At 49.5% G+C, this 23,178-nt stretch overlaps 4 protein-coding genes across 4 annotated transcripts; 3 read left to right on the top strand and 1 right to left on the bottom strand.

Annotated features, from left to right (window-relative positions):
• Positions 1 to 512: 512 nt before the first annotated feature.
• On the top strand, positions 513 to 9,450 carry JN550_012282 (uncharacterized protein; the record flags this gene model as incomplete). Its single annotated transcript, XM_049310741.1, has 7 exons — positions 513 to 605; positions 774 to 2,160; positions 2,224 to 2,777; positions 2,846 to 3,137; positions 3,540 to 4,236; positions 4,308 to 4,329; positions 4,507 to 9,450. 7 exons carry the CDS (start codon positions 513 to 515, stop codon positions 9,448 to 9,450), a joined length of 7,989 nt encoding a protein of 2,662 aa, XP_049165718.1.
• A 4,310-nt stretch (positions 9,451 to 13,760) lies between these two features.
• On the top strand, positions 13,761 to 14,848 carry JN550_012283 (uncharacterized protein; the record flags this gene model as incomplete). The annotated part of the gene is made up of 3 exons (XM_049310742.1): positions 13,761 to 14,343; positions 14,394 to 14,641; positions 14,759 to 14,848. The coding sequence occupies 3 exons, from the start codon at positions 13,761 to 13,763 to the stop codon at positions 14,846 to 14,848; spliced, it is 921 nt and encodes a 306-aa protein (XP_049165719.1).
• A 3,301-nt stretch (positions 14,849 to 18,149) lies between these two features.
• On the top strand, positions 18,150 to 19,837 carry JN550_012284 (uncharacterized protein; the record flags this gene model as incomplete). The annotated part of the gene is made up of 3 exons (XM_049310744.1): positions 18,150 to 18,275; positions 18,340 to 19,280; positions 19,336 to 19,837. 3 exons carry the CDS (start codon positions 18,150 to 18,152, stop codon positions 19,835 to 19,837), a joined length of 1,569 nt encoding a protein of 522 aa, XP_049165720.1.
• Positions 19,838 to 20,113: 276 nt separating this feature from the next.
• Positions 20,114 to 23,121, bottom strand: JN550_012285 (uncharacterized protein; the record flags this gene model as incomplete). The annotated part of the gene is made up of 3 exons (XM_049310745.1): positions 20,114 to 20,483; positions 20,569 to 21,085; positions 21,132 to 23,121. 3 exons carry the CDS (start codon positions 23,119 to 23,121, stop codon positions 20,114 to 20,116), a joined length of 2,877 nt encoding a protein of 958 aa, XP_049165721.1.
• Between the last annotated feature and the right edge of the window lie 57 nt (positions 23,122 to 23,178).

The following is a 23,178-nucleotide window of genomic DNA, read 5'->3' on the forward strand; positions in this document are numbered from 1 at the left end:
GTCAAATGTGGTCCCTATGAGAAATGAGAGGCAGTCCTTCTTTTTTATACTGGTACGCTAGATTGGCAGAGACTAGGGCAATGGTATCGTCGGGAGAACAAATACTCCCGCTTGTTATTGGTTAAGTCGTGTCCTACTTATCACAATTACTATACTATTGACTCACCATGTCGCATTGTCTGATAAGTCAAACCGGAGTTGCTGTGAGCAACAGCACAGCACATTATGTCCGTCCAACCATCCAGCAACGACACCCTACGCAAACCTGAATAGATTGAATTAGGACTGAATGCTTTCCTACAGTGAGCTAGACCCTGAACTTGCCATGTGCACACCTTCCTGATTTTTAATTGCGCCAGTGCTGACGTGGACTGTTTATCAGGATAGCTGTAGAGTTTGAACTAATCATAAGAATAAATGTGTATTTCTCCCGTGTGCTCCTTCAAACTTGACACTATGATAGCAATGTAAAGGGCGCCTCATTTTTTACTTGAGCATTTCTTGAGAACGACATGTCTCAACCTTCTTCGGTTCCCAAGATTCTCCTCCACCATGCGGTGGAGAGTCGTGATAAGGTGGCCTTCTCAGGCTCAGGCTGGGCAATCGTACGTCTTGATATGCAGAGTTTCATTCCCCTATTAGTTAGATATCCTGAGCGATAAGTAAACAGCTCCAAGAAGTGAAAAGTATCGGCCTGCCTGCTATTCTTTCAAATCTGACTGGCTCTGCCCTCATGGGAATACCAAGCGACTGACTCATAATACTTTTATCAGACTTATAGTGACCTCGAAAAACGAACCAGGCGCGTAGCAGCAAATATGGTGCGTGCCGGAATAGGAAGGGGAGATTTCGTAGCAATTGTGCTGGGCCGATGCCTTGAGGCTGTCGAGTCCGTGCTTGCAGTTACCAGAGCAGGTGCGGTGGGAGTTCCCCTAGATCCGCGCTCACCGTCACCAGAACTGGCCAAGATTCTTGAGCACAGTGGTGCGCGAACGATCATCACGGATACACGACACTGCACTACAGTGTGCGCGGCTGCTGCAAAAGGAAGCATGATCATTATGACCACCCCAGCCCCTTATGCGAACATGATAGAAGGAGAATTTAGGACTGTGCAATATCAGGACTGGGCCGAAGATGACGAGTGTGTGACCTCGCACATCAAGCTGGACGACCTCAGTGAGGATGAGGCAGCATTTCTGCACTATACTTCCGGAACAACAAGCTTACCCAAAGGGGTGTTGTCAAGCCAGAGAAGTGTTCTATGGAACGCCAACAACGTTGCTTCGGTCTTTGGCTTGACATCCGACGATAGGTTCTTTTGGCCTCTTCCACTGTTTCATATCCTTGGCCATTCGTTGTGCATCACAGCCACCGTGGTAATGGGTGCCAGTGCCCATCTTTCCGACCCCGATCAAACGCTGTCAGAAAACCTTTCGGTGAAGGGGGTTGAAGAAACAACGATCATAGTGGGTGCGCCAGCCACTTTCCATGAGCTTGTCGCAGCGAAGATCACGTTACCGTCTTCTCTTAAATTGCCCAGATTACGATCATGCATGAGTGCAGGATCCGCGGTACCTAAGTCTCTATGCATCCAGGTCCAAGAATCTTTTGGTGTGCTACTTTTGAATAATTATGGGTGCACGGAGACCTGCGGCGCTATTGGCATCAGCTGGCCAGGTGATGTGTATCGACAGCATGGGAGCGTAATACCACTCCCTGAATGGGAGATCAAACTGATAGATCAAGACGGAAACCAGGTCCGCGATGGTGAACAAGGTGAAGTACGGGTACGCGGCCCTGGTCTGATGCTTAAATACTACAAAGAGACCCAGACGCCCTTCACGGAAGACGGCTGGTTTCCAACCGGTGATATAGGGGTCCTGTCATGCTCACATACTGAGAAGGAGTTGACTCTGGTTGGCCGGAAAAAGGAATTGATTATCCGAGGGGGTGAAAATATCCAACCCGCCGAACTGGAGGAAGTCTTGCTACAATATCCTGGTGTGGCCGATGTTGTTGTTTCTGGCATCCTGCATCAACTGCTTGGAGAGACGCCTGGCGCCTTCATTGTCAAGAGTTCTCCGGACCTTGACCTCGACTTATCGGCCTTGCTCGCTGTATGCCGAGAAGCTCTGCCAGATTATAAAGTACCCACAAGTAAGAAAAAGTCTCAAATAATGCTCCTAATTTAGACCTGCGCATCCTCTAATATTCCCCTAGCATTTTATGAGATCGATTCTGTACCTCGAACCCTCTTGGGTAAACCGAGACGATTGGAAGCGGCTTCATCTACGAGTAGACCACTCACTGTTCGCTCCAAGTTGCAGTCACGAACCTCTGTCGAGGCATTAGTGCTCGCGGAAACGGCCGCAGCATGTGGTGTGCAAGCTCAACCAGGGGAGAGCGATTCAGACCCGGAATGGCTTCGTAGCTATTTTGACCAACCATTTTACTTTCTCGGCCTAACTTCCATGGCCGGTGTGGTTCTTCGAGATCGACTTGCCAGCCTCACTGGCTTGTTCAACCTACCAAACACCCTGGTGTTTGACTACTCTACGCCGGCGGCAGTAAGCGAGTACCTTTGCAGCCGCCTTTCGGAGCTCGAATCGCCATCGCCACGTAGATCGCAACCCAGTACGACCGTGCAAAGCACCTCCGAGCCAATCGCAATCATCTCCATGGCCTGTAGATATCCTGGAGGTATCTCTTCGCCTGATGACTTGTGGCAACTCGTCTCGGATGAGGTAGACGCGACGAGTGACTTCCCAGACGATGTAAGTACACGGATCGTGTAGTTATCCACTCTTGGAAAAATTCAACGATCCACTAACAAATCATGTAGCGTGGGTGGAATGTCGATGACTTGTACAGCACTGACCCAACCGCGCCTTTCACCTCAACAACGAAGCGAGGTGGTTTCCTCCCCGACTTTGCCGACTTTGATGCAGGCCTCTTTGGTATGGCACCACGGGAGGCACTCGCCACTGATCCCCAGCAGCGACTATTGCTGGAGACTACGTGGGAACTAGCCGAGCGAGGAGGAATTGCTCCGTTATCGCTGAAGGGTACCCAAACTGGTTGCTTTGTCGGCATTCTATACGATGATTATGAAGCGAATGGCTTTGGTAATGTCGGTAGGTTATTCCATATTTGTATCTCAGTTCGACACGGCATGAATTACACTAACGGGTATCTGTGATGGTTGGCAGAACTGGAAGCTCACCTTGGGCTTGGCTCATCCGGTAGCGTAGTTTCTGGACGAATTTCCTATTGCTTTGTGAGTGCTCTACAACCATTTAGTCGCCGTGGTGACTACCATCTGGAGATAAGTGCGTAGTACCTTCCCAACTCAGTACAGGGTACGTACTTGATCCGGATCGGTATACTCGCTACGGACTTCCCAAACGGCAGACCGATACTTCCGCTGTGAACAAGAAACAATATCCTAATTAGCCGTTCTCTACAGGGACTCCATGGTCCATCGTTGGCGATTTCAACGGGGTGCTCTTCATCGCTATGCGCTATCCACGTAGCAGCACAGTCTCTACGAAATGGAGAGTGTACACTTGCCATTGCAGGAGGTGTGACAACCATGGCGAGTCCTAGGCCATTTACCATGTTCAGCAAGCGAAGAGGCCTTTCTGCAGATGGAAGATGCCGAACATACTCAAATGATGCGGCCGGTACTGGCTGGTCCGAGGGAGTAGGCCTGATTATGCTCGAGAAGCTGTCGGACGCCAAGCGCAACGGTCATCGTATTCTTGGTCTGATCCGTGGCTCTGCAGTTAACTCGGATGGCACATCGAACGGCCTGACGGCTCCAAACGGTTCTGCGCAGCAGATGTGTATCCAAAGTGCTCTGGCCCAAGCGAGGCTATCGCCGACAGATGTAGATGTTCTTGAAGGCCATGGGACTGCGACGCCTCTCGGTGATCCTATCGAGGTACAGGCCGTAATCAACTCTTACGGAAATGGTACAAATGATGTTCAACGGTCGAATCCATTGCTGCTAGGCTCGATAAAGTCCAACATTGGCCATACGCAAGCTGCGGCAGCCGTTGCAGGAATTATTAAGATGGTACAGTCTATACATCATGGTGTTGCCCCTGCGTCATTACATATTCGCGAACCTTCACGGCATATAGAATGGGAAGGAAGTGGCGTTGAATTGCTTAACAAGGCTACGAAATGGCCAACTGTGGATAGGCCAAGACGTGCAGCGGTATCGTCTTTGTAAGTACATACTTTTCTTGCTCAGTCTTATACCTCAGGGCTTGGAGGCACACGGCTAATGCACATATTAGTGGCATTGGAGGCACAAACGCGGTAAGAAACAACCTCAACAACTTGCCTTTCTCCTTCGGTCAATAATGCCCAAAGCTCGGGCACAGATAGTCTTGAGCTTATTTCTCAAGGCTACTACGATAACAGCATGCCCCGAGCCAAGACTTCAGAAGTGTCTCTTCACCAACTTTGACAATTTACTAACGCGGAAGGTTGCAGCATATCATTCTGGAACAACCTGAACCGGCCGACCAACCCCATCTCTCTATAGTCAATAATCGCAACATTGCCTATCCATGGGTTCTATCGGGTGCAGACGAAGGAGCTCTACGCGCCCAAGCTCAGACACTACTGACAGCCTGGCGTGGCGGCCTTGATAACGAGGATCCTGCCGATATTGCATTTTCGCTTGCAACCGCAAGATCTGCTCTCAAGTATAGAGCAACGGTAATGTATGCAATTGGGGATGAAAACAGCGATCAGATTGAGACCGCCCTTACGGCCCTTGGCCAGGGAGAACCACACCCTGATATCGTGACAGGACAGAACACCACAAGCAACAAGCCACGCCTTGCATGCCTGTTCTCAGGCCAAGGTAGCCGTATGCCTGACATGAACGCAATAGAAGAGCTTCGGGCCGTCTTCCCTGTTTTCTCTCAGGCATTCCAGGCAGCTTGCGACGAAGTGAACCAGCACCTCGAATATCCTTTAGAACACGCTATCGGTGATAGTACCCTTCTGGGTCGTACTGATTTTGCCCAAGCCACCTTATTCGTCTTTGAGGTGGCCATGTACCGCCTCCTCGAGTCTTGTAACGTCCGGCCTGATGTGGTAACTGGACATTCGCTTGGAGAAATTGCAGCAGCGCACGTCTCTGGAGCCCTATCTCTTTGCGACGCATCTATCATCGTCACAGCGCGATCCAAGCTTATGGCTGCTTTAGATCCCAACGGTGGTATGGCGAGCATTTCGGCTACCGAAGAGGAAGTCGCCGAGGAACTGTTACGGTCGGAAAGCTCAGCTACTATAGCGGTAGTGAACTCCCAGCAATCGGTCGTGGTATCTGGAACTCTGGAGGCTATTAAGGCCATCGCAGACAAGTTCACAAACGTAGGACGAAGAGCTACTGTGTTGCGGAACATCAGGCATGGCTTCCATTCCCCAATGATGAACGGAATTCTGGAGGACCTCGAAAAAACTCTGGTTTCGTCAATCGAGGGAGGGAAATCATCAATGATACCACTCGTCTCGACCGTCACAGGCAAGCGAGCCAACGTAGCTCAGCTCAGCTCTCCAAAACATTGGACGCGCCATGTGAGCGAGCCAGTCCGCTTCGCCGAATCCGTCAATGAGCTCCTATCAAGCGAACACATCTCTATATTTGTGGAAGTCGGTCCCTCTGCAGTCCTCTCTCCACATGTTCCGGGTACGGTCGCCACACATAGCACAGTCGGCAAGCTACTGAACACACTGGGCCAGCTTTGGTCCAAAGGGGTACCAGTAGATTGGCGCGCTGTTTTTGCTGGTACAGACGCACATCTCGTCGATCTGCCTGTCTACGCCTTCCAGAGGCGTAGATACTGGCTACCATATACGCCACTGTTGCCAGCAGATTCCATGGGTGCGGTTGTAACCCGGCCTCAAACACCGGATGCGGTTGCATCTACACTAAATCATGGGGTGCTTGTCAGCGCCACATCGATTCCTGGCACAAACAACATCGTGTGCTCTGGCATACTGTCTACAGCTAGACAGCCCTGGCTTTGCGATCACGTCATAGGTGAACAATCAATCGTTCCTGCAACCGTATTTGCCGAACTGGCCGTACGAGCTAGCCGTGAATGTGCAGAATCATCTAAGTCTAAGCAGATGATGCTAGACGAGTTGGTTATCATATCGCCGTTGGCTTTACCCTTAGGGGACGAGGATAATGAAAAAGAAATGCAGATCCAAGTCACCATAGGAGAGCCACAGTATGAAGGGAGTAATATGCGACGAAGCATCAACGTGTTTTCTCGTCCCAACGGTGTTGCAACACAACATGACTGGACACAGCATGCGACTGGCGCACTGAAGTTAACACCGTCACCAAGTCTGGGAGAAGCCTTGGTGTCAACTAACGGCACATCTCCCATAGGGGTAGACTCCGAGGTTGATGTTTCCAAGGCATATGCGCTCCTGGATGACATAGGCATCAGCTATGGGCCAGCTTTCCAGGGTGTACGTGCCATCTGGCGTCAGAATAATAGTGAGCTATTGGTACAGATCGAATTGCCTCATGTTCACGGTCAAAAACCGGGATTCGTCTTCCATCCGGCCTTGCTCGACGCTGCTCTGCATGCTCCAATCCTCGCAGAACCAGAGAAAGTCTCTAGCCGTCACATTCGACTGCCATTCTCAATGAAAGGATTACAAGTCTTTGATGCGCCCGGCAGTATCTCTGGCCCATTTATAGCACGCATCCGTGATTTGAGCGAGGAGAGTCTCTCAGTCACCCTTACAAACAAATCGACGGGTACGCTAGTTGCTGAGGTTTCTGAAGTCATGCTACGCCCCTTCCAGCCAGCGATTGAAGGTGACCTATACCATATAAAATGGACTGAGCTGAGTCCTACTCACGCGGATAAACTCGGTACTGCTGATGAGACTATTATTGTCCGATGTTCTCGCAACCTTGAGACAGCAGAAATTCCCATCGCAGTGCGTGATGCCGTTACAGAGGCGCTCAGTGTGGTGCAAGATTGGCGGGCTAAGAAAACATATGCCTCTGCTGGCAGCCGCCTCGTGTTCATCACTGAAAAAGCGACGTCGATTCCTGATATAAATGTGGTCAGTGCCGCTGTATGGGGGTTTGTGCGATCTGCCCAGGCAGAGTATGGTGGGGAGAACATCGTGTTAATCGACTTGGATGGGTCCCCTGAGTCGCAAGAGACCCTATCCCGCGCTCTTGCTACTAAGCAGGAAGTTGTGTCCCTGCAAGGTGGAAAGATCATGACTCCCATGCTAAGCAAAGAATCCCTAGTCTCAGACACTTGCCCTTCGAGGACTCTTGATGTCAGCGGTACGGTCCTGATCACGGGCGGCACAGGAGGACTGGGTGTCATACTGAGTAGACACATTGTGCACGCCTACGGAGCAAAGAATCTTCTTCTAGTAAGCAGATCAGGCATCGAGGCACCGGGAGCTCGCAAGCTCCTCGATGAACTAAGCAGTCAAAACGCAGCAGCCGTTCGTATCGAAGCATGTGACGTCGGCGACCGTGCACAACTAGCCGTACTCCTAAAAAGTAATCACGAACACCCACCCATCACAGCCATAATCCACTGCGCAGGCGTGGTAGATGATGGAGTCTTAACCTCGCAGACAGCAGCGCGTGTATCCCGTGTCCTGCGTCCTAAGGTTGAAGCCGCGTGGAACCTGCACCAGCTGGCGCCGGGCACGGTGCGTTCTTTCGTGCTCTACTCATCATTCGTCAGCGTCATCGGAAACGAAGGGCAGGCAGCTTATGCCGCAGGCAACTCCTTCCTCAACGCGTTGGCCCGCTTGCGTGTTTCTCAGGGGTTACCCGCCTTGTCGGTGGCTTGGGGGCCCTGGGCAAATGATACTGGCATGGCCGCCGAGAAGAAACTAGCCATCCCAAATCTCCGCGTCGCCAATGCTAAGCCGTTTGGTGACCAACAAGGACTGTGGCTATTTGACAGGGCACTACAGACGCCAGAACCCGTCCTCATACCTCTGCTGTTACGCGGACCGTTCCCAATGGTGCTGTTGCCCGATGCGAAATTCAAGCATGACAATACGTCCACTAGAGGCGAGGCGAAGACAGCTGCGGCATGGCATAAGAAGCTTGCCGCAGTCTCGCCAGAGAGCCGTCAAGATACGTTGCTAGGTCTTGTGAGAGGAGAAATCGCTGCGGTGCTTGGATATCAAGGACAGGATATGCTCCCAGATAATCCGCTATCTGACCTCGGTTTTGACTCGTTTACTTCGGTCACACTCAGTAACAGAATGAGAGTTTTGACCGGATTCCGTGACCTCCCTGTCACACTGGCGCTTGACTATGACACCCCTAAGGCGTTGGTGCAACACCTCTCAGATCGATTAATGGCTGAACCAGAGTTCGAAGCCGATTTCGACGGGTACATTTCTGAGGAGGAACCCCTTTCAAGTGATACAGCCAGTTGCACCGGCTTATCCAGAAATGCAAATGCTCTTGACGACGTAAACCCCGAAGAGTTCCGTGGGTTGGCAAGACTTCACAGGCGACTTTGCAGCCTCGAAAAGTACACTGCGGCAGCAGACTTACTGGCCTCCGCCGCGCTGGCATTGCCAACTTTTCCGAAGGACGGGTCGAGTCTGTCGAGTTACATGTCGGATCCCCAGTGCCTCGCCATCGGTCCGTCAGACTCCAACGGTGTCAAGCCTTTGCCCCTAGTATTCATTGCCCCGTTTTTCCCACGCATCAAGATCGGGGGGGTTTGGCTCAGTGTGTACAGCGCCGTGGCGGCTGCTTTGAATGGGAAGAGAGATGTGTTCGAGCTTCCACACCCAGAAGGTCAAGTCGTTCCGGAGGACCTTGACACGCTTGCTGAGTTGCATGCTAGTACGATTCGAGAACAGTTCGCCGGCAGGCCGGGGATCATACTCGCAGGGTATTCCGCCGGCGGCACTGTCGCATATGCTGTGGCATCCAAACTTGCTCAGGCTGGATATCACACTCATCTTGCGGGTTTCGTTCTAGTTGACACATATCTGACCATGACGGGACGGGGCGACCCAGACTGGTTGAATGCTCTGCCGGCCGAGGCTCTCGTGTCGCGTCTTGGAGGCCCTAATCTTGGCGAGCCTCATGGTATGGGAGGTGACAGTCCTGTGGGAGATTTAGACCTCGCACTAACCAAGGTGGGAGGGTACTTCCGGACACTGCAGGATTGGAACCAAAAGCTGTATCCCCTGCCTGATTCATTGTCAACCCTGTTCGTGCGTGCATCGGATCCATCGGAGAAGATGCCAAAGGACCCTGATATATGGCGCCCGAAATGGCAACGAGCGAATGTTACGGTTGAAGTCCCTGGGAGTCATCTGGCGCTCCTTGACAAGCGATATGCTCCTGCTATTGCTATTGAGATCCAAAGGTGGGCAAAGCAGCAATTAGTGGATTAGAGTCCACCTCTTTTTTTAAACAAGGCAGATAGACCGAGGGGGACATGGTATACAATCCAGCCGTGAGCCCATGCAATATCTCAAGGCGTTTGAACTCTCTGGAACGTGGCAAGAACTGTGCTACTGAGTTGAAGACGCTCCGATTCGGACTTGAACTATCCAGCGCCAATGCCTTCAAGTCTCGATACAGCCTCGTTTCCAGGAGTTATGCTGGTGGATTAGAGAAACAAGAGTCCCGAGTTCAGTGTATTTGAACAAAAGCCGGATATTGCAGCAACGTATTTGGTATATGAATTGAGGGAAGATTGGAGTGCTTAAGTGCGATGAGGCCGACTCCTACGGCAATGTTATAGATCAAGGAAGTGGAAGCCAGAAGGCTGAAAGACGAGGTTTGATATTGAACTGGAGTGGTGCTCCAGGACAGTGCTATCCCAGAACGTCCACAGCAGCCAAAGTAGTCTTCAACGTCTCTACCGACGAATCCAACGTACTTTGTCTAATGGGACCTGACTAATTAGAGTGATAATTCCTCCTATAACGTGCACGATGAGAGTTGTCGGTCGCTAGAACGCAGGGTCCAATTATGGGGGTGAAAGAAGCGTTGCCTTGTTAGAATCCACACGCGGCAAAGATAGTTATATAGGAAATAAAACGCAAAGCCACACTACGCCACCGGGCAAGCCACACCACCCGAGCTCAATATTTGCCTGTTCTACAGCGAAACAAGCAAGACCGAGGAGCAGAGGATCCAGCCTCCCAAGTGACGTCGTTATTCCATCCATCCATCCTTCCTGAGACATCTATCCAAACCTTGGGCGACCAGGGCATCATTGGCAGCTAAGTCTCGGATACAGAGTTCTACCTCGAGGGTGGTAAATAGACTAGAGTTATATAAGGGAAAATAGATGGTCTTCAGTATACGCTGGTTTCCCGTCTCGATGCCCATATTGAGGATTTCCGAGCTGGGCGCTGGGTCATGAACCGCCACGTTTCCCAAAAGGCTAATCAACTAACGGTCATGGTCGTTCAAATCTTCTATGCTGGGAATACGACTGCCTAGTATGAAGTAGTCCAATACTGATATCGGGGCACCGTACGTAGAGTTTCAGGCGGGCCTTGTCCGGTGATACGGGGTCCGTAGACACGAACCGCGCACCGTTCCACCAATCCTGCATTTTGGATGCGAGATATTCCTCGATCAGGCTCAGTGAGCAGAAGATGTTGAAGCTCAAGGATAGGTCGGAAAGCTGGTGGATAGCAAAACGGATGATGTCAAACCGTGGTCTGTTTTTTTTTTCTTGCACTGCGGCGGCGATGCGCGGAAAGAAGCAGGCCTTTCCCATCACCGAAAGCATTCCAATAGCCGCTGATACTTCAAGAAATATACCGAATCCAATGAGGAGCGGACTTAAAAGCCCTTGTTTGGCTATCAAGGCTTTCTGGGTCGCAACTGGGAAATGGGAACAATCTAAGGATCCTTTTGGGAGTTATGTACCACATGTCGTCGCATCCAACAGGGTGAGAGCCGCCTCTGTGCTTGCAGAATACAACAACAACAAGTAGGGACAGTCACGTTGGTGACCAGACCTTCCAAAATGAAACAGTCCTGACCTGGGTGTGCGGAGGTACAAAACACAGACACATCAGACACATCAAAATACCAGGCGCGCGTGTTCCGTGACGCCCATCATTAAACAATTTGCCTCACTGTTACCTAGCTTGGCATACCCTCTGCACAAGCCACGTGTTATACATAGTATTTGTCTACTGTGCCATTTCAGTTACCCTATGACCACTTATGAGTGAAACATCCAAGCTTCCCCCTTTTTATAATATAGACGGGGGTGAGGACACCCCTGGGCACAATCATGCATGACCAACTGGCGGACGGCCTCGTATGCAAGAAGTACAGCCTATTATAGCATAGTATACAGTTGTAAAGGATATGTGTTTATTAAGACTAGTTTCAACCGCTCTCACAATGTTCTTCCCCGTCGTCCTAGAATAGTGACACAAGTCAGATGAATCTACCCGCGTCACCACCAATGCTCCATGCTGCCCATCGGCCCCCCATAATGGCTTAATAACTCCGTGGTAAGCTGGTAAGGAAGAACATATTTCCTACCTTAGTCCAAGTCGTAGGACCTCGCATAAGTAGAGACTTTATCATATTCAAGAGACTCAAATGGCAAGGTGCTCAAAGTGGGTTACATTTAATGCGGGTGTCTTGAAAGGAAGTTACAAGTTTCTAAATCGATAATGGTTCGGTATTAAGATGTTCTCATGGTTATAACAGTAGAGAAGGTCTTGAGGAAGATATGGATGCGAGCAGCGTCGATTTTGGAATATTAGATGATTTTAAAATTGGATTGTTCACAGCAGCACTAGTGGTTTAGTGGTAAAATCCATCGTTGCCATCGATGGGCCCCGCGTTCGATTCGCGGCTAGTGCAGTAACTACAAAAGTCTGCTCAATTTCATACACGATGTGCTGAGATAGTTCTTTTTGGTCCTCGCATCGTATCGCTTTGTGATCGCACCATTAAGCTTAACCAGACCGGGATAGGCGAGATTGATAATGACATCACGAGTATTGACATACTGAGTGACTTCGGTGACCAAAAGATGTATGAAGAGCTTGCTGACCGCGTATCTCTCTACGAGGTCCCACAGCTTGATCTGTCATCTGGGGCGGCTGTGCCTCCCAAGTCGACAATCATAGCTCCCCAGGCAGTCCCTGGGGTAATAAGCTTCAATCCACCCGGGACTTAAGCAAATGACTAGTTCTTGTGCACCGAGAAATCATAGTGACAAGAAATGCGGTGGAGAGATGGTTGACCTGAACATATTTTTCATAGCTTGTTTAGGAGACTTTGTGTGATGGTAAGCTGTTACGTGAAAACTAGCGCTAGTGGGTGTGGTGACAGAGAATGCAGAAGCGCGGATCTCGCCTGTTTGCATGATAACTTAAGATTATTATTACATCAATTTTGCACCCCTGTATGAGCGTTGCCTTTTGTGGCTGGCAAGACCGTGAAACTATCTCAACATTTGCTGTCTGCATGCCAGTGCTGAGGATAGTAATTTGCATTCGAGCGAATTTTTCTGTAGCTTACGCCACAGAGTGGCTGAGGGCACCTGTGGCTGCACCACAGGGCCCTGTTATACAAGTTGGGTTTATAAACACTCTCCTCAGCCCGTCAAACGGGCAGGGCGATTCTGTGTATTATTTTTTACTATTTAATACACTCGGTTAATGGTTCGATTTCCAGTCACCATACCGGTATGATGGCTTTATAGATACTGTATATGAAGCTATAACGTCACTGTCAGGGCATTCGCAATGAACTTTTGTCGTACTGCAGCATGTTCATTCTTTAATGTCGCGACGCATGTGTTTCTCAAAAGTACCTCTGCCAAATTTTGATAGGTGTGTGAGGTTTTCTTTGCCTGGGTTTACTACTGCTCTGGCTGAGATCAACCGTTGGTTTCATAGTGTCAGCGCCCTCTCCGGTGGGGGCAACCGCGAGCACTGGTTCTTGGAGGTCTTAACCGGCGTTCTCCACAACTTCTCATTGAGTTGATACGATAAAGCCAAGTTCTTGTTGAAAAGAGTACTTTGGGTGGACAAATCGCATGATGCCGACGCCAGAGATATCATCAAGATTGATCACTTCTATTGAATGCAGCCCAGCCCAAAATAACAAATTGAGGTGCAGCAAGCCGGTGCGAAAACTCGGTCATTCGTCTCAACCCCGAAAGACAGATGACTGTTGTTACATGAGGTAGAGTGCTTGAGGATCTTCTCGATAACCAAGTTGAATCCGCAATTTTCATACGCCACGAGTGGCTGGTAGCACTGTGGCTGGGCACCATAGCGCCCTGATACACAATAATGGTATGGCCTATAAACCTTCGACCTTCGGCCTTACAAACGGCCAATGGTGTACTGTGTCTTGATTATTTCTTCATTTAGATCAGGCTGCGTCAAATATCTACAATTTGTTATTCAGCGTCCAGGTCTTTGAGTTTCCCTGGCGATCTAGCATGCTTAACTTGGCTTAGCTTGTCCGTTTTAGCCAACGGAGGCACCTTCCGGTCCGTAAAGCCGGGTAGGGCTAGGTACAAGAAGTTTCCGCCAATGGCCTTCCTGTTCCATTTTGGCTGCGGGGAGGCTGATATCACGTGCACTATGAGTTACAACAATAGAAATAACTCAGGACCGGTCCCAAAGCTTGATTGGAATATGTTTCACACTGCTGCAGCAACAAGGTACTCGCGGCTCACAAGTGCTCTATTGGTTCCGACACAATGTTGCTCTTGCTCACGACAACCCTCTTCTCGTTAGCAGGCGCAGCAGTCATACAGTCACCTACGGTGAAGTCAGAGGACTGTTCAATCAGTGCTACACGGTACTTTATAAGCTTTGGTGACTCGTATTCTCAGACCGGATTCAATATAAGTGGCACTCACCCGTCGGCTGCAAATCCTCTTGGAAATCCGGATCTACCAGGATGGACTGCTAGTGGCGGCTTGGACTGGGTGGGTTTCATGGTGACCGAGTACAATACCTCATTGTTGCTCTCTTATAACCTGGCATATGGTGGTGCAACGACCGATGCCGACTTGGTTACCCCGTACGCACCCACGGTGCTCAGCTTTGAGGACCAGGTCAACGAATTCACGGCGAGTCTAGCGTCCAAGCCAGACTGGGCTCCATGGACAGCCGAGACAACCTTGATTGGTGTCTGGATAGGGGTGAATGACGTCGGCAACAGTTTCTACTTGAGCAACGCGACCGAGGTGATTGACGCCGTTGTTACTCGATACTTTGAGCTCTTGCAACCGCTTTATGATGCAGGAGCAAGAGAATTCGTTTTATTGAGCGTTCCACGTACGTATGAGACATCATTGTAAAACTTGGACAAGCTGACAGTAAGGAAGCGACCGACAAAAGCCCGCTGATGTTGGAGAATAATGATACATCTGAGACACAATTGAGAGGGGCGATCAAGCTCTACAATGATCTTCTCGGAAGGCATCTCGACAACTTCAAATCGAGGAACAGTGGTGTAGAGGCACGGATTGTGGATACATCTGTTCCATTCAACCAAGCCATCGACAACCCCACAAAATACGGAGCACCAAATTCCACGTGCTATAATGCTGACGGGACAAGTTGTCTCTGGTTTGTAAGTGTTGCATTTTACATTCCTTCTGGTGATTAAGGGCTGAGTAACGTTCATGAAAATGGGGCTATTTTCTTAGAAAAATGTAATACATAAGATACTGATTGCGATTTCACGTAGAACGACTATCACCCCGGCGTTGCAATTCAAAACTTGGTAGCTAAGGCTGTTGCCCAGGCTGTTGGGGCCCCTTGGTTTGCCACTACATGATGTACACAATTCGCGCATAGCACTATCGACTTCAATTGGGCTACGGGGACAATAGCGAAGTAATGGTATAGCTTACACTCGATACGATTGAGACCTAGAATATTAAATGAACGAGTCGTTATCTACCCTTTCCTCTGCGCGGCACATTGTCTCATTATATTGGACCTCTGCGACAGCACAATGCTATGCTAGATTCTTCACAGGGGTTTCAGGGAACTAGAACGTCCGTTAAATCATACGAAGACAAAAGTTAAGTTGGTTGAGAGGAATAAACCAATGGAAGGGAACGACAAAAATGAAAATATTGATGGACTTGAAGTAAGGCGTCACTTTGTTGTAATATTAACGGCGGAACGCGCAGGATGACGAATGTTGATCGAAGGCTCATTCCTATAGGTAGGCAAGGTAAACATACTTTACCGAATAACCAGACATACTCAGTGACCACCATTTCTATACGAATGACCATCAGAAGCCGTTCTCGAATGGCATGTACGGTTCAACAAAAGATGCTAGTGCCCCAACACCCTCCCCCAACTCCAATTCATTCATCATGATATCCCAGTCTTGCGGGGCCATGACATGATCATTTAAGGGCTTGTCAACGTTCGATTGCGTGAAGTCAACGTTGGAAAGCGGAGGATGTGATCGATTCTCATATTCCGCTGAAAGGTCAAGGGATGCGCTTGGATGACACGCCTGACGGCTAACCAAGAAGTCCGTTAGCCGATAAAACGTTTGGCAGACCTCAAATAGGCTCTTTCCTGATGCCGACTGGCTAGCCATTGGTTCAACTGCTAGAATAGCTGACTGGAGGAGCGCAAGGTCGTTACCAGATGCTGAAGCCACGGTATTCCCGGCAAGGACAACAAAACAAGCAAATGGAACCTGGGCGAATAGACTTCAGAAGTTAGCAACAGCCATCACGGTGGTGAATATGTCGCATACATATTCAGGAACCATACCCAGCCCCTGGGATGTGAATGTCCCCAAGTCTCATGCGCATGCACGATAGCAGACAGCGCTCGACGAGCAGCTTCAATGCATTCTGTGTTGCATTGCAGAGGGCTCGAATTGGTGTCGTCGCATGGAATGACCCGATACGCAATTGTCATCAGACAGTGCATCATAATGTCGAGAAAGGTGCTTGCGGCCCGAAATCTAGCATCTAGAGGTGGTCCGTCTTGAAGAGACTGCAGTCATGTATTAGAGGTAATCTTTGAATGAACAAGACTCTCAAACCTTTTTGAGGTCTTTATTGATCGCATTCAATTTAGAAGCAAGTTGTTTCGCGCTTTCCACCCGGTTTAAATGCGGTGCTCTTTGGGCAGAGGCTGAAAAGAGCTGGATGTGCATCTCACCGACGATGACTGCATTTTCGATGCAGCCTCGATATAGTCTGAAAACAGTCAGCCAAGATCTACTAGCTCAATATCGCTATTTACCTTGCTGCAGCATGGGACATTGAGTCCTGAAAGCTAGGAAGCTCTGTGGAGACATCGTACTGGGGGATCGACGGAGTCCTGCCGAGAGTAAAGGACATACCCTTATCCACCATGTAAACATACCAGAATATAACTTGTTTTTTCTTCAATTCAGAAGATTCGTTTATTCTAGGGAGGCGATGCCAACCAAGATCAATGCACATTCTAGACGCTGTGACAGCCAGTGACCAAGCAAACCCCAGCCAGCCTGCTTTGCTGCAGTATGTAGTCTTATTGATGAGTATCGATCCTATGGAGGTAGTTGATCACATACCAGAATTGATAGGGCTTGAATTGCTTCGATTGAAGGGATTTGGTAAAGTCTCAGTGCCTGAGCCGATGCCTCAATATTCCTCTTCAATAGTTGTATATGTGCATGGATATCGGAGTCAGTGCCACCAATCCGTGGGTAGTCATGCGGTGGCATGTCAGAGAACAGGTAGAACAAGCCAGTGTTCACGATCAACCATACCATTACTGTGTAGTCCCGAACGGCGAAATATACCTTTTGACACATCTCACCAAACTCATGCACATCGATCACCGGAACGTCAACGAAAAACCGCTGTGGTTCACTCTGTGATAGGTGGAGAAGCTTTAGTACCGGCTCCAGTGGAGGGAGCTTCCTATCTTCAAGCCTTGTCAATTGCCGTTCGGGAGAGTGTAGACAGAGGTCGCCTGAACTCGGTGGTTGGTCGTTTTGATCGGCTATCTCTTGAAACATTTGCGCAGCGCTCACGCTTGATACATTCGGGATGTTCGGCAGGTTCATTTCCAACTTCGAAGTAGCCTCGTGAAGAGCGGCTGTGATTTTTTGAGTATGCGCCTTGAATGATGAGCCCCCTCTGTACCCGTCAGAGGCCCCCGTAATGGCCGTTGATGGGCTGGCGATGTCGGGAAACGATGCGTCCTTCGTTAATGGCTGAGAAGCCGAATTGTTGTTCAATAGTTTCTGTAGCATCTCGGACACTTGTTGCAATGAATAGTCTACTCTTTCCATGGCATCATCATAGCGAGTGGATATGAGAACTCGCTGCCGTTTCTCCAAGGCTCGGTGGCTTATGTGACAGTTAAGGTTGGATGCGACGCAGCTCGAACATGGCGAGTTACGGTCGCATTTGGTCTGTGGCTAGAGTTAGGGAAGGCGCCGGTTTACTAACAAAACAAATTTACATTAGTCTAACCTTTCGTTCCTTGCAATTACTGCACTATTCAAGATGTGTGGGTTAGCGATCCCATTCGGGAGCTCACTGGACGTTCTGGATTGGGGCTCTTACGGCTGGTGGTTGATTGCTTCCAGTGGGCCTCATGGCTGAAGACCCGCTCCCGTGGTGAAGACCCGAGACGGAGTAGGCTTGTGCTTCGAGCCGGGTAACGATGACTTACCGTCCCGGAAGATAACAAGTTCACACAGTCTACGTTGCTTCTCGTTTGTTTCTGCCTGCTGAAGTGGTTTATTCCAAGATCGTGGGGTCAGACCGCGTAGAGCACTGGGCGGTGCACCGCCGGGCCCGAGGGCCCGGTTTGTCACTAAACCCGAAATTTTGGTGCCTCAGCCGTGCTTATGCTGATCCTTGCATTCCTCCTCCGACAATAGCCAATAAGTCACTGATCAGATCTCGCTTCGGTCGCATTGCAAAATGGATTAGGTTACATTCTCTCGGGTCCTCGCGCCCAGAGAGTGTGGAGATTCGGATGGGAAGCCACACTAGAACAGTATAAAATCCGCAGATGCATCTGATAGAGCACCAAGTTCTGATCAAATACTCGCACCATTGTCGACTGCACACTTAAAAACTCATTCATTGTGAACAGACATGTGGTGTTGCATCCTCGTAGCTGCAGCCGTCTTCGGCCATGGCCTAGCAGGCAATATCGCTTCAGCAACTCTCTATCCACAGGATACACATCAGAACAAGTCAACGTTGAGCGGAGCCCCTCCTGTGAGTTAGTTCACCACTGTGAACGTTGCCAATTTAATCAGACACGAGTTTTAATATGACGCAGTGTGATGCTCTAGTTGCTGTTGGTCTCAGGGACAGTGTGCTTTTCCCGTCTGATAACGGCTACGAGCCCCAGATCGAGAGTTGGTTCGCTCTCAATTCGCGCCTACGCCCATGGTGCCTTGTCCTCCCACGAAATACTGCAGATGTGTCACTTGTTGTGACCACGCTTGTGAAGGCTGGATCTGGCGCGGGGGACTGGCACATCGCACTGCGAAGCGGTGGCCATAACATCGATGGGAACAATATTGCGAACGGAGTCACTATCGATCTGAGCTTTATGAATTCGTCAGACTACAACCCAAGCACGAATACGGCATCTACAGAGCCTGGCGGACGATGGGAACATACTTACGCAAGCCTGCAGGATCATGGTGTAACAGTCGCCGGGGGTCGTGATGGCGATGTTGGCGTGGGCGGGTTTCTCCTCGGGGGCGGCATCTCCTTTTTCTCCGGGAGACTGGGATTCGGTTGCGACTCCGTCACCAACTTTGAGGTAGTACTTGCGAACGGAAGTGTTGTCAATGCTAACGAGAGAGTCAACTCGGATCTCTGGCGAGCACTGAAAGGAGGAAGCGGTAATTTTGGCATAGTCACGCGATACGACTTGGAGTCTATTCCAACTAGGGATCTTGCCCGAGATCTTCGCTTCCTTCCCTCGAACTACTCTGACCTAGTTGTGGATACAGTCGTGGATTTCGCCAACCATGATGAGTCATTAGGCGATGACGCATTGGTGAGCTTCTTCACGTACAACTATAAATCACACGGTAAAACAATCAGCCCAGATTTGGCTATAGGAACAATTCATGTCAATACAGCCGGCAATTGGAGCTCTAAGACAAGCTACAACAGACTTGAGCAGTTGCCCGCAATTTTGAATCAAACGACCACGCAAAACATGGCTGAAGTAGCGGCCGCTTCCAAAGTAGATGGAGGCACCTGGTAAGTTGGCAACCAGTGTGTAGCTTCACAGAAATCTTAACTTATCAGAACATAGGGCTGCACGATCGACGCGAACGTTCAAGAATGATCCGGTGATCCTCCGATACTCCAATAAACTTCATGAGGAGTATGTGGAGGCAATGAAGGAGATCATCGGGGCTGACAACTTTTCAACGGTGATGTTTCTTCAGCCCATCCCATCTTCTCTTGGCCGCATCGGGCAACAGCGTGGTGGAAACATGCTCGGGCTGCAGAACGTCAAAGACAACGCCGTAATGTGGACGGGCGGTGTTACTGTCTACTCGGATGAAGCAGCTCTATCAGTCGCCAAAGAGGGCCTGGATAGGATGTCAGCTCAGATTAAGAGCTTCTCAGAGTCAAATAGTGGTGGAATCGACTTCATATACGCAAACTACGCCGACGATAGCCAAGACCCCCTCGGCAGCTACGGCGCGGACAATGTTCAACACATGCGTGAAGTCGCTGCCAAGTACGATCCCACTGGTGTCTTCCAGACACGTATTCCTGGTGGTTTCAAGATCAGCAGAGTGGTGTAGGAATCCATCGCTTCCTATCCTAGGTTGATACTGTCGATATATATCATTATCCATCATACAGTCGTTGTTGATAAACGATCTGCTCCTCTAACTCTTTTCTTGGCGCAGTTGTTAATAGCGCAAAATCTGGGCGGGTTTAACAGCAAGGGTAATTTCAATTCTCCAGAAGGCCATATGAAATCCTAGTTCTTCCGTGGAAACTATCAACGCCTCTTGTGGCTATGCGCGCTTCTCTTCTGGGCTGGTTGGAATTCACCATACTGGTACCACATCGGCCTAGCCTGAATTATCTCCGCTGGTGTCGTTCTCTGAATCATCACTCTCAGTTGATGTGTCGGTATCTGACTCAACAACAACCTTTTTGGATCCATGTTTCCTATTATAGGGCCTCCTAGAGGTGGCCATAGCCTCCATACGACTTTGATCCATCGTGGGAAAGCGATCAGCTCGCCACTCCTCACGCATCGCAATATCCGAGTCCGCGGCTCCGAGTGTCGTGATAAGATATCTGTCGAACTCCTTGGATGATTCTGCGACGCTCTGAAATTGTGCGGCACCGAGTGTTGGCTTAGGTGCACCTGGTCCGGTTTGCTGGCTCTCATGCTCCACCAGAGCAATGGCGGCTTGGAATGCGTTGCGAATTTGTCTAGATAGTCCCGTTAGCCGGATGAATTTCTACGTGGCACCCATTGAGTTCCATTCCTGAAAACTAAGGAGTTGTCTTGTATTACCTTCCATTCCACGTTCCGAGACCCTCCCTCTCCATCTCACGAAAATGCTGCTTGGCGAACTTTGTTATCTCTTTTTTGTTGATTTTGAATGTTACGGCTCCCAAGCGCTCTTGCTCAGCCTTCGCGCGTCTGATGAACACTTCATAAAGCTTGACAGTATCCTCTTTCTTCAGTCGTGGATAGAATAGACTCATGTGAATCCTAGACTTGAAAGCAGGGTCAATACTGCCGACCCGGTTGGTGGTTAGGAAAAGAATACCGGCGTAGTACTCTAGACTGCGTAAGAAGACACTTGTAACGGCGTTTCTTCGTAAGTCGGTCTTGCTTCGTTTAGCAAGAAACACATCTGCTTCGTCGAGTAAAAGTACGCAACCCCATTTGTGGGCCAAACTGAAGTTATGAAGCAGGTTTCTCTCCACGTCCATGGCTGTCTCGCCAATATCTCCGCATGTGATGGGGTACAGAGGCCGTTTGGTATTATCAGCTACGCATTCTGCGGTCGAGGTTTTGCCCACACCTGATTTTGTTAGAATAAGGTTATGGTCTGGCCCAGAATCACATACCTGGTTCCCCATGAAGAAGTAGAATAAGACCGGTACCTTTTCCTTTCACCATATCTAACCCTGCACCAACACTTACGCCTCTTTCCCCACGGGCATTCTCGTGCGTCTTTACGAGTGCGAGAATTGAGGTCTTGTGCCTTTCTGGTAACATCAGTTCGTTGAAATTATCTTGATATTCGACCTCGGACAAATCAGCGACCTTCATCGTAATCCACTGCCGATTCCGAAGTATGTATCCGTGTACTTGATCGGGAAGCAGAATGAGGTCGTCTTCCGCCAGTTCATCTCGTTTCCGGGGGCCAAGCAGGTAGCTGTGGTTCTGCAAATAGCTGTCAAGTCGTAGTTGATCCATTTTCAGGTCTTTGAATATAGTATCGTCTCCACAGCACCCTTCATTGTTTTGCCAATAGTGTTTGCAAAAGCTTCGCAAGAATGTCTCGCGCTTATCTGGTTTGGCGAGGTCACTGATCTCCACCTTCGTGGATGGTCTCCACTCTCCTACGGTGTTGAATGCCACAGCCATGTCAACGATGACTTGCGCGTCCACATCATGTGAAGGCTCGTCCAACGTCTTCCCAGTCATCACGTAATGTGAAAATGGTGGGGATGTGATATCCAAGAACCGCTTCGCGTGTTGCTGCAGGTTGTTCCTCAACACTTCACCACTTGGGTGTAATGCCAGTGGATAGACGGCAAGTGAAGATATTGGTTTTTGGCCGCCAAATTTGCTGATGGTAAACCTATGCAACCTAGGCACATAATCTGACCCATTGAACGCAAGGCTGATGCAGTTGACGGCGAAACCATCCAGGGCTGGTGTTCTGTCTTCCTCGCTTTGCATCATGTCTATTAAGGGCTCTCGCCCTCCAGTAAAGCTTATGACCCTGTAGGCACGCATCTCACTCGATTGATCAACAACGATGAGCCCATGATCAAACAAATGCCATAGGTCCCCATATTCTATGTGTGTTGCGGTGCCTTCCGCTATGCTGTGTCTCAGGTCGAAGGTTGGTTTGAGGTGAACGTCGATGAATTGAACCAGAAGTTTCAAGTCCTGAAGGAGATCTTCGTCTTCAAAGTCAAGATCGTATGCACCGACAGAACGTTTTTTGGACTCTGTGTGTGGTGAATTCAGAGCCTTCTTTTTATCCAATTCTGATTGCAGGTCCACAAAGCTCTGCCTGATTCGTTTCTCGTGTTTGACGAACAACTTGAACGGGCGAAGAAATACCGTTCCTGGATACAGCATTCGGTCGTCGTCGTCATTTCGGAAACCTACCTCAACATCTTCCCCAGTTACATTCTCAAGATGTTGAAGCAGTGGGGGTGATCGTATCCTCAACTTCTCGGGAGTTTGGCTTGCAGTAAGATAAGGATCGTCTGACTTATCAGACCTCAAGTCTAGTTGCTGCTGTGCCGCCAGTTTGTCGGGATCTATGGAGACGAGAATTTCCAATACCGGACGTTCTTCTACGGGCGTATTGTATGTCTGATGTGTAATCTTGAATCGATCGATCGTAGACCGCCGAATCTCCCGCTTGTGGACTGGAAATAACATTCGCGATTTACCTGCGTTTGGATCTTCTGGGTTATTGTGCACATGATGTTTCAACTTTTTGAGTTCCTTCTCTAGTTCGTCAATACGGGTGTGCGTTAGTATCGAATGAATCAATGCTTGGCTGGACCGAACATCAACACTGCCACTTTTTCTCTCTTTTTCTAGTAGTAGTTCTTTTTGTGAATGATGCCATTGCGCTCGGCCAACCTTTGAAGAAACCTCTATCGGGTATTCCGGTTGGCTCGGAAGAGGTCCTTCCTTGAATATGTCTTCGATGATAGTGATCTTCTCCCCGACTTCACTACACGGTGTGGCCGGATCTTTCTCCGAATAATCGGCTATGTTTGGTTCGATTCGTTTGTCGAGGCATTTCGCTCCATCTTGACAGTCAGAGAGCTCTGGAGACTTTTGCCACAGTGCCGAGTCTGCCATGGTGAAGCGCCCGCAGAGGTGTGGTAATGTGCGAAGCGAAGGAAAATGGCGACGGTA

The sequence above is a fragment of the Neoarthrinium moseri genome (assembly GCF_022829205.1).
Source record: "Neoarthrinium moseri strain CBS 164.80 chromosome Unknown scaffold83_Wmoseri_CBS_16480, whole genome shotgun sequence".
Classification (NCBI taxonomy): Eukaryota; Fungi; Ascomycota; class Sordariomycetes; order Amphisphaeriales; family Apiosporaceae; genus Neoarthrinium; species Neoarthrinium moseri.